The sequence below is a fragment of the Terrapene carolina genome, unplaced genomic scaffold, assembly GCF_002925995.2.
Source record: "Terrapene carolina triunguis isolate 2854851 unplaced genomic scaffold, T_m_triunguis-2.0 Scaffold66, whole genome shotgun sequence".
Lineage (NCBI taxonomy): Eukaryota > Metazoa > Chordata > Testudines > Emydidae > Terrapene > Terrapene triunguis.
The window spans coordinates 38373957-38385756 of NW_020664417.1; the positions used below are offsets into that span (position 1 = coordinate 38373957).

General features: G+C 40.8%; 1 protein-coding gene across 1 annotated transcript; it reads left to right on the plus strand.

Annotated features, from left to right (window-relative positions):
* The first annotated feature begins 3941 nt into the window (after positions 1-3941).
* Positions 3942-11342, plus strand: SPCS3 (signal peptidase complex subunit 3). Its single transcript, XM_024194562.3, has 5 exons — positions 3942-4300; positions 6032-6105; positions 8385-8461; positions 9609-9724; positions 10253-11342. The coding sequence occupies exons 1-5, from the start codon at positions 4158-4160 to the stop codon at positions 10383-10385; spliced, it is 543 nt and encodes a 180-aa protein (XP_024050330.1). The 5' UTR covers positions 3942-4157; the 3' UTR covers positions 10386-11342.
* Positions 11343-11800: the final 458 nt, after the last annotated feature.

Sequence of the window (11800 nt, forward strand, 5' to 3'; positions counted from 1 at the left end):
ACAAATTAGGGGTGAATTTGCTTATTTAAGTTATCATGTCGATCAATCTCTGTAAGCTCTCCTTGTTTTGCAGATCTTTCCATTTATGAAACTGCCTCCACCTTTCATGGGTCCTTTCAAACTCCTCTGTCTCTTAGTCCATCCTAGTGATCTAAATTTATGCAGTTCTATCTGGCATTTATTACTGTTCAATTTAAGGTTATTATCTTTGGCAAACTGCAGAACATTACATACTCTCATTGTGTTAATTATTTTCTTCCCAATAATCAGCAGATCATCAACTATTATTTCCACCCTTTCCAGATTCTGAAAGATTGAGGATATGCTGCTTTGCCTCTGCATGAGGTATATCAATCTAATCAAAAGTAGAGTTGAAGGTGAAAAGTTTTATATTTTCTGTTTCAAGTCAGGGCTGCCAAAAACTTTGGCTTGCAACCCAAACTGATACTAACTACTCTGGTGTTTTGAAGCTATGACATGACCTCCACAACTGTTTTCTCGCATTTGTTGGCCTTATTAAAATCTTTTGGACCTCCATCAATCCTTAACTTATTCAGTTTTACTTAGTAGGTCTTTAAGATAATTGACAATGGTCTCATCTTGTATATGGTTTAATGTAAAGTAACATTTTTGATTGGTTCAAATTATTTTAAACTTTTTTAAATAACTTTGTCTAGTATTTTGCAGTCCTTCATGATCCTATTGGAATTTATCGTATATTTCCAATAATTCTGTTAGATTTGCCACATGTAGGAGGGGGCAGGATTTCAATCTCTGATTTCTCTTCAATACCACGTGTTTTCAGGAAAGCATGGAACTATCTTCCAATTCTCAGTCATGTTATCTTCCAGAGTGACTGAGAGAAAAAGGTGACTACATTTACCCTTTTTTGCCAAATATTTAGTTACCTTTATTGTGTGGTGTCAGAAGTTATGACTGGTGCTGGTAAGCGGCTCATTTTTATTTCCTGGCCTCAATTACATGACATGAGTTAGACTTAAAAGATTATACCACAGTCACATGGCAGGGTAGCTATCCTACTATTAATGTTTTTTTTTTTAAATCCCTCCCCTAAGAAGTATCAGTTAAGTGATGACAGACCTAGCAAAACATATCCTGGCTTGAGAAAAGGAATGGCAATCTCTAGTTAAAAGCTATTGGTACTTTGACAAGAGACATAAAAATACACTGTGACATAGAACAAAGAATTGACTCAGGGACTGAGATAAAACCACAGCGAGGGAGATCAGTGAGTCAGGCTTCTTGCCATGGAATGCAAAGCACAATGAAGTGTGAAGGTCTCAGCTAAACCAGTGATGTATAAAAGCACTTTACCTTATAAGGCTTTGTATGCCATGTAGTGGGCAAAAGCAAATTAACTTGATGCCAAAAATGTGCTGTCTTTGGCTCCAAAGCACATTTAGAACCAGTTTTGGTCAAGTTAATTTGATGTACATTGTAAATCTGGAATTAAAAAAAAAATTCCCAACACTTACTGGCCACAGGACTAAGCATATTAGCCCTGGTGAAAACCTGTGCCACCATGCTCTTCTCCCAAATAAATCAGTTCTCCCATACCCGGTATCTCTTTCCAGAGTATCTTCTTTACCTCTGAATATGGCACCAGCTGCCTGCTCTGCCTCCCTCCTTTGAGTAGGCTGAGCTTTTCTTCATAGTCATAGGGAGGCCACAATTTCCCTTCCACCTAAATAGGTGCTCTCCTATCATTCTCTGCATTCTCCAGCTCCACACTGAGAAACAAACTGGGGCTGAGAAGGAGGTAGGAAGCAGAGAATTCCCCATACAGCCCACAGAGAGGACTCCACATGGCCATCTGCCTGCCCAGCAGCAGCTTAACTGCTGCTAGGAACGATTTCACTATACCAGAACCTCAGAGTTACGAACACTTCAGAATGGAGGTTGTTCGTAACTCTGAACAAAACGTTATGGTTGTTCTTTCAAACGTTTACAATTGAACACTGACTTAATACAGCTTTGAAGCTTCACTATGCAGAAGAAAAATGGTTAATTAACCATCTTAATTTAAATAAAACAAGCATAGAAACAGTTTCCGAAGCTTGTCAATTTTTTTAAACTTTCCCTTTATTTTTTAGTAGTGTACTGTATTTGCTTTTTTGTAATCTGTCTGCTGCTGAGTACTTCTGGTTCTAAATGAGATGTGTGGTTGATTGGTCAGTTCGTAACTCTGATGTTCCTAACTTTGAGGTTCTACTGTACTTTACCCTTTCCACAGTTTCTGTTCTGGAGTCCTCTTCTCCAGCTGCTCATAGTATTCCTAAACAACAGCAAAGTGAAAATGTGATATTATACTTGACTATTTCATTTCTACCCATAGGGTTCTAAATAGCAGCAGTGAAATTGACCATAGTCTTGTTGGTTTCACTGACGTTTAGTGGGAAAACTATAATTAGTGCTCCCTGTTTGTCACGGAGGTCGCAGAAGTCACGGATTCCATGACTTTCCGCGACTTCCGTGACTTCTGCAGCAGCCAGTGTGGCTGACCCTAGGACCACCCAATCAGCTGGCTCCAGGGTCAGCTGCTCAGGTGGCCCTGGGGACAGCCACACCAGCTGCTGCTGGAGTGGCTCTGCAGCCAGCAGCACCGATCGCCCGAGCAGCTGGCCCCGGGGTCCACCAGAGCAGCGGCCGTTGCGGCTGGTCCCAGTGGTTCCTGGCAATGGTACCCAGGGTGGCTGGAGCAGCCACAGCTTCAGCAGCTCCCAGTGCGCCCCCCAGCTGCTGCTGCTCCGGGGGCCTGAGGCAGCTGGTGCCTCAAGCAGCTGGTGCCGCTGGGCCGGCTCCGTCCCTCCCTCCACAGCAGCAGCCCACTGCAGCAGCGGCTGCCCCAAGATTTAGTTGGGTATTTTTTTAGTAAAAGTCATGGACAGATCATGCATGAATTTCTGTTTATTGCTCGGGACCTGCCCATGACTTTTATTAAAAATATGCATGACTAAATCATAGCCTTAGCTATAAGCAGCAACAGAGCCACTGAAGCTGTCTGTCTATACACACAACACAACATTGCTTCTATTCACATTTGGAAGGTCATCTTTGCAACCAGAAAGGCTAGAAATTTAGACCTTTTCAATCCTTTACAGGGGATGTTTCCTACTTGCCACTGCCAAATGGGCCGGAGACTTTTTCAATCACTTTGAAAACACAATCCATTTTTCAGGGACATCACTGGAAGGCTTCAACAACACTAAACTCCTACCACTATGGCACAAATCCTCACCCAAATCATACAGTGCTCAGGACAATAGACCAAAACAATAGCAAATCAAAGGACAAATCAAAACTAGCAAGCTTGACTGCTACAGAGCCACCACACTAGGATCCGGTCTTAACTTGTAAGGTGTTGAAGACCGTTTTTCCTGCTCTACCCAGGAAGTTTCATCTAAATGTAGCTGAACGGGTGCTGACACCTGCTGCCAGCTACAAGTATTTTTTCCTACTCCAGGCCAGGCCTAGCTGACTTCCTTAGTCGCACAATGAAACGTGCAATGCTAGCAGACTCTCCAGAACAAAATCTGCATGTGTAACTGGAGTTGGTAACAGACACCCAAACTGCAGTGAACAGAGAAACGGCTCTGCCATCAATGTGACACAAGAGAGATTGACAGAGAGAGAATATCCCAAACCCAAGGGAATGAGAGCCTGGTCATGAATAATACAGATGCTCAAGGAGGATGCCTCGAAAGCTAGCGGGCAGGCGCGTGAAAGCAGAGCCTGGCGCGAGGCGTGGAGCTGGGGGGTGGGTGCCAGCTCTGGGGTACCAGGCGGATGCTGCTGGGGGCAGAGGCGCGCGGGGCGGGTTGTCGGTTGGGGGCACGCGCAGGAGATGCCTGGGTGAGGGGCCGGGGCAGGATGTCCCGCCTCCCCGGGAGGGCGGTGGCGCGGGTCGCGCGGCTCCTCCCCGCTGGCTGGGCGGGCTCAGGCGCATCCGGCCCGGCCTCGCCTCTCTGCTGCTGCCGGTGGCTCACGCACCGAGGCGGTTGCTGCTGCTGCTCCTGGCCCCCCAGAAACCCGCCGCCGCCTGCCCCAGACGCCGGGCGCTGCCGAGCCGGCTGCCCGCGGTGTCCGCCCGTGGGGCTGCGGCAGGGAGGGGCTGAGAGGCCGGGCCGGGCGGAGAGATGAACACGGTGTTGTCCCGGGCCAACTCGCTCTTCGCCTTCTCGCTGAGCGTCATGGCGGCGCTGACCTTCGGCTGCTTCATCACCACCGCCTTCAAGGAGCGCAGCGTGCCCGTCCGCATCGCCGTCTCTCGGGTCATGCTGTGAGTGCGGCCCCGGGGCCCTGCCCCTCCGTGCCCGCCCCGAGCCAAACTCTGCCTGCGGGGAGGGGGAGCAGCCGGCGCCCCCTGCCCGGGGGGGTGGACCGCACCCAGCACCTGTAAACGAGGGGGCTGTGGCATGGGAATCTAGGGACGCTGCCTGTCCTGATAGTTTAGGGGGACGTTAAACATCTTTTGCCACATCAGTGCCCCCCGCAACTCCCCCCGTCTCCTCTCTGTAGCTTGGGCCTAGAATAAGTACAGTCAGTGTCTGCCTCTGCAGTTTCCTTCCGGCTCTCTCACTTCCCCCTGTCTGGGCCAATGAGGGAACCCCACGACAGTCAACTCTGCTGTACTGGTGTCCTTTCTCCTCCTCTCTGCCAGTTCTCTGTGTGAAGGCTGTTGCAGTGCATAAATTGCACACAGTCACACACACCAAGACTCCTGCTTTATATGAAGGCAAGACATGTTGACAAGGGGGAATATTCTCTTTTGATTTCAAATTCCTTGATTGGCTTCTGTCAGACTTAATGCTAGACCTTTTCCAACATGCCACCGTCCCTTCTTTAATCGCTGTCTTTTAAAAAGTGTGATGACAAACTTTAAATGTCTCTAAATGTCTTTCATCTCTGTAAGCCACATTTTTTAAAACTGAACTAGTAACCCAGTCGGAATGGAATTGGAGCAGCATAATGAGGATCTCTCTAGTTGCGTCTTTTTTCAATGGTTTCTTTTGGCCAAACCCCAGTTTAATGTGTGGATTCTTCCTGTAACAGATTGACAGTGACTCTATGCACCTGTCATGTAGGTGCATATACTGTGAAGATATGTTAGTTTGTGTGAAGGGAAGGAACAGTCTGTAGTCAATCTTCAAAACAAAACTTTGGGCTTTCTTAGCTTCTTTCTTTTTGAAGTAAGGAAGGCACTAATCAATGTAGCAAACTTAATTTTTTGTTTTTAAAGCTCAGGGGCCTGTTTTTTTTGTTTTTATGCATGGAGATTTGAATAAGCTCAGTTTCAATCTGGAGCTAATCGTAATGTCAAGTTCAACGTTCCTGAAGTTCTGGTGGTGAGGTTTATCCATTGTCAACCAAATTATGTCATGATTAACTGCATGATGACTTAATATTGTGGAGAGAGCATAAACTTTGAACCAATGTAGTATTTTTTTGTTTGAGGATTTTACATGCCAAGGGAGAACTTTACAATGTGTGTGTGCAGCACAAATATGAAATCAGGGTTAACAGGTGGCTAATGTAGATGGGCTAAGGGGCTCTTTGTGATGTAAAATCAGTTGGTATGACGGAAAATAGTAGTACAACCAGAATGACTGACTTTGCTGCTGCAGTTGTTCAAATTGGCATTGATTAGTTGGTAATGGCTACATATCCTTGACTAAAATCAAATGAAGTACAGTTGAGCTGCCCATGTCTCTGTAGGCAGGAAAAAGTCCATAAATTATTACTCTTATTTATCATTTGAATTCTAATAGTGCCTAAATGCACCAATCAGGATAAGGGCTCCATTGTGCTAGGAAGTGTACAAACAGTAAAACAATGTTCTTGTCCTAAAGTGCTTACCATCTGATTAAGACAAGGTATAATAAATGGGTGTATCAATCAATCAAAATGGTGGAAAGTGTACAACGGAAACCAATAAGAATGTTCATTGACATAAAACAAATAATGCAAACTGTGCTAATTTTGTGTTCTTGCTTTTTTTTTTTTTTTTTAGAAAAAATGTGGAAGACTTCACTGGGCCTAGAGAACGAAGTGATCTAGGATTTGTTACATTTGATGTTACTGCAGATATCCTTTATAAAAACACTAATGCTTAAAATATAAACTCTGCTATATTGTTGACACCACTTCCGTAATGGTTATGATTGTAATGTATGAAACCAGTCCTCAAATATTTAAACCAGAAGACCTTAAGAAAGTAAAAAGTTTGAGGAGAACCACCAATATCTCTGGAAAGCAGTGTTTTAAAGTAAATGGAATTAGAGAATGTATTGGCTGAGGAGAGAAATACAGTAGAACCTCAGAGTTACAAACATTTCAGAGTTACAAATAATCCGAGGTGTTCGTAACTCTGAAACGTTCATAACTTTGAACAAAATGTTATGGTTGTTCTTTCAAAAGTTTACAACTGAACATTGACTCAATACAGCTTTGAAACTTTACTATGCAGAAGAAAAATGCTGCTTTCCTTTTTTTATTTAAAGTAGTTTATGTTTAACAGTATTGTACTGTATTTGATTTTTTTTTTTTTTTTTTTTTTTGTCTCTGCTGCTGCCTGATTGTGTACTTCTGGTTCCAAATGAGGTGTGTGATTGACAGGTCAGTTCATAACTCTGGTGTTCGTAACTCTGAGGTTCTACTGTAGTTCTTATCGGATGAAGAGCTTACCAAGACAGTTTATGGCAACCTCATCAGCAAAGCGCAGAGTCCTCCAGCCACCATTAAATCTGGTCAGAGTGCAGTCATCAGTAATATGTGATGTGTTTGGCCACAGACGCGTTTAGGATTTTCTGTTGGTCCCAGGTGTGAAGGCTGGCTGCCCATTTACCCTGGCCTGTTTGAAATCAGGCCAGAAGGCCCATGAGCAGCGTGACAAATAAAGCTGGGTACACACATGGTTGGGTCAAGAGACTGGTATCTGACATCAACTGCAGCCCATTCTTCACACCGCATCAACATCGCAGAGAAATCTGGTCAGGACAGATAGGCCCACAACGATTGCCTCAATGACAAGCATGCTCGTGGGTGGTTGAAGTCTTCTGTATATAGTGGTAGGCTCAGGATTAGCTCTGTCATTCTCAATCATTCTTGCTGTAGCATCCTCACGACAAATATTGGAGGAATGATATTGCTTAACATGGAGAGCCACGGTATGGGTGTAGGTCGGTAAAGAGAGAATTAGTTAATCATAGGAATTGCTTATGTAATGTATATTTTATGAATACTTAAAGATCTATGACATGGGTTTCAAATTCATTCTGTTAGGAAAGCCTGGATTATAAAGTTAATGACCTATAATATGGATGTCAGTGGGAGTATTTTTGTTAAAAGATTGAGGGCAGACATGGTCCTTTATTTACTAAAATATTAAATATCAGTTGCATTTATCATCACTCACTGGAAATAATTTATTGAGCAGCATACACAATTATATCAAAACTTCTGTCCTCTGTTTTTCTCCCCATCTTACTTTCTCCCCTTTCTCTCTATCTTTGATTGCCTGTCTCTTGTTTTTGCGTTTCTTTTATTTTCCTCTTCGCTTTCTTAATGTTTTCTACTCTGGCTCCTCCTTTCTCTCCCCTTCTGGCTCCTTATCCCACTCTCTTTTGCCCAGCCAATCCCAGTTCTCCCTCTGTGCCTCAGCTCCTTGCAAGAGCTGTCTCCCCTCTACCTCACCCCTAGTCCCAGTCTCTTCTGTGACTTCTGCAGAGGCCAGTGTAGCTGGCTCTGGGGCTGCCTGAGCAGCTGAGGCAGCCTCGGGGCCAGTCGCACCGGCCGCTGCTGGGGCAGTCTGGGCCACTCTTCCACCCCCAGGAGCAGAAGGAGACTTTTGGGTGGGGGGCTGGGTGTTGGGGCACAGGAGGGGGTGAGGGCTCTGGGTGGCGCTTACTTTGGGGGTGCTCCCCGGAAGCGGCAACACGTCCCTCTCTCAGCTCCTACCTCCACGTGCTGCCTCCTCCCACAAGCACTGCCCTTGCAGCTCCCATTGGCCGTGGTTCCCAGCCAGTGGATTTTTGTTTACTGTCTGTGACCTGTCCATGACTTTTACTAAAAATACCAGTGACTAAAACGTAGTCTTACTCTTAGACATGTACAAAAAACTATTTCTCATGCTTTTAAAGAGATACTGATTACCTTTAATTTTTTTCATATTGACTAAAAATAGAACACCCTTTAAGTAGTATGCCCTGGAGAGCAGATAACATCAGCTATGTTGACATGTAGGAAAATATCTTAAATGTTATAATTATATTGTACTTAGATTATGAGATGATCTATGTTCTACTTTTTGGTAGAAATATCATTTAAAAATAAAGTTGGTATACCATTTTCCTTAACTTGCTCACATCTGCAAACTATATTTGATTGGAATGTTAAACAGTTATTTCTGTATTTATCTGCAGAATATTCAACAAAAAACAATGTAAGTATGAAATAGAAAATTTAAACAATTAAAATTATTTGGTTTAGCTGCTATTTAACATGCTGTAATCCATCCTAGGAAAGATTATGGTACAAAAATTTCATACTACTTTGACTTATTCCTGCAATCTTTGACTTTTGCTTTTGCTGATATTTAATAGTAAGAATTCCAAATGTTACGTCTTTTGACTTTCTGAAATAGTGACATAGCTAAAATGCTATACAACTTTGTCACTTAAAACTGCTGTTCTCAACTGTTTCAACTGGTACAGCTATTCTACCACTGTAGAAAGGTCAGAATTTTCGTAAAATGATTTTTAAAATTAATTCTCAAGACTACGTCACCACCTAATCTGCTTTTAATGACCATTTAAATAAAGTAATATTCCATCTATGCTGGTAGCACAACTGCACTTGATGAATCAGTTTTTAGAATTCTCTGTTTCATTAGTTGGGCTTTAAGAGTCCATTATCTTGTTTTATATTTCATAAGTTCAGTTTATAAACAGCCAGCTCTTATCAATTGGTACATTATAATGGTATATTTTAGTCCCTTGTTCAAATTGTATCAGAAGACACCAGACAAAATTCTGAGTACCCCAATATGGCAGATCATCATTGCTGAGTAAGTAGTTCAGAAGAGATGCATAAAACCTCTTATGAATTCAGGACACCTTACTGAGGTGCAGTTATTCTTTTGGAATTATACTTACAAATCTGAATACAGTAATCTTTCATAAAAAAAACACTGAAAATTTTGAACAAAATGATAGGATTTGATTTCAGTACAACTCAAGTCTTTCATTCTTGAGACAATGTCTAAATACAAGTTATATAGTTTAAAATCACTTTTACAGTTGTAATTACAATTAAAAACTAACATCCTTGACCCATCATACTTTTTACTGGTATGTCTTTAAAATCTGCTATCCTTAAAATAAGGTTCTGTCAGATCTGTTATCTCTACCATATTTAAATATTTTGGTGGTAAACCTTTGTTCTTGTGAGACATAGTTCTGTAACACTTGCAATCCGTAAAACAAAGTTTATGCTCTGCAATTTCAGTTTCTTGAATCAGTAATACTTTGTAATTTCCAGTGATCAGATATACTTCATTGTGTTAACTCAGTGATTAATTTTAATTGTAGGCCCTGAACCAGGTTGTCCTTTGGGACAAGATCGTTTTGAGAGGAGATAGTCCAAAGCTGTTACTAAAAGACATGAAATCAAAATACTTTTTCTTTGATGATGGAAATGGTCTCAAGTGAGTAAATTACATTTCTTTATAGTGTAGCTGTTCTGTACTCTGGATATTTGTGTCTTGCTGAGGTAGGAGTGGGAGAGAGGTAAGTAAAGGGGAATATGAATATTTAACAGCTCATTACATTCTTTTAAATCTTATAATTGTTTCAAGACTATTACATCTTCAGAAAGCAGCTGATGAGATGTGCTATGTGGTAGAGATCCAGACCTCCACGGTCTACCCCCCAGTTCAGTGGGCTGAAAAGCAAGTGGCTGCCAGAAGCAGTTGGCTGCCAGGTTTCACCCTGTGCTTGCAGAGCTAGAGTCATGTCCTGCAAGGTGTGGAGAACCCTCAACTACTTTGCAGGAGAGTTATCCGGACTCTAGGTCATATTCCATGCAGTAGCTTTGTGCAAATATTGTAAATGAATGCAAACTGTAAATTTAAAATGCCCATCATTTTTGGCTCACAGAAAAGTATTTATATTCAAGGTAACTTACGTCTTTATAAGTTGAGTATTTCTTCTGATGATCTGTTTTGATTTTACAGGGGAAACAGAAATGTCACTTTGACTCTCTCCTGGAACGTTGTACCAAATGCTGGCATTCTACCTCTTGTGACAGGATCAGGACATGTATCTGTTCCGTTCCCAGATACTTATGAAACAGCAAAAAGTTATTAAATTATTATACTGAATCCTAAGCAACATATTTTTATACTTGTATATTATGAATAAATTTTATCACTTTCTCCTCCTATCCCCCGCAGCTCTCCAGTCAAAGGTACTTGTTTTCTTTGGCTCTAACTGAGCAGGAAAAAAAACAGCTGAAATTTAGACTTTTTTTTTTATTATTATTTTAAATAAAACATTGATGCTGAAACTTACAGGAAACGTAAACTGATGGTTTAAAATTTTTGAAAAATTAACTTTTTTTTGTTGGCCATGTGGGTAGAAAAATATGTTTCTTATAAATAAACATGTAAAACCAGAACATAGTCTGATTATTTTAAAATTTATTATCAAAGTGTTTATGTAATCTATCTAAAGCGCAATGCACAAATTTCAGTGTTGTAGTCAAAAATGTAGGAGTACTTGCAGGTTCATAGGCACTGTGGCTATTGTATTGTATTCTTCAGCTGCTGCTAAATAAGTGAGTTTAGAATGCTGCATTAAGGTAGATTGTTTCCTTTCTAGTAGCATCAAAAGCCACTCAAAATTGTTGTTCATCATTATCCATGAGCCATCAATCAGGAGTATTTTCGTACTATTCCAGCTCAAATTTGATGTTGGTTGAACAGAACTCCTTATTTGAAAGATTTATGTAATATTGATTTAACAAGAATGTGCCACTGATTTAACAAGAGTATGTGTTTTGTGTTTAAAAAAACCACACAAATCTTTTAAGAGCTGTTTACAACACAGATATCAGTAGAAATCATAAGCAGGATAAAACAGTGGAAAAATACCTCTAGCATATAAATTGGCAATTTTTTTGCTTATTTGGAAAAACTTAATATTAACCAAGTGTAAATTTTTCTCACACTTGTACAAATAAATCATTTTGGGTTAAAGTCAGAAGATAATCTCAAAGCATTTAGGATGTGTTGTGCAATATATATAATAAAAATGTTCTTTTTTTAAAAAAAGGTATGAGCAAGAGTAATCCAAAATAAAAAAGTACGTACAAAATGTATGATTTGCTTGTAAAATATTTGGACTTCTTGACTTTCAGTATTATAGACAAGTAAAATTTAAAATATAGTAAAATTCTGAAAATAACAAAAATTAGACTTTCATAGAAATAAATTAAAAAGATTGGGACTACTTAGCAAAGAGACAAATAGGTTGTAGAATAGTATACAAAATGAGTTGTGTACAGAAGGTAAAGTGGCCACTGTCCTTCACTCTTTCACAGTACAAGCACAAGGAGACATTCAGTGAAATTGGAAAGCTACAAATTAAAAACCTGATCAAAGGAAATATTATCTTGTACAATTCATAGTAAGTCTGTGAAGTTCATTACCCCAAGAGCTGAGGTCAATAGCAGAATTTAAAAAAGGATTAAACATTTATATAGATATAAAATCATAGTCAGT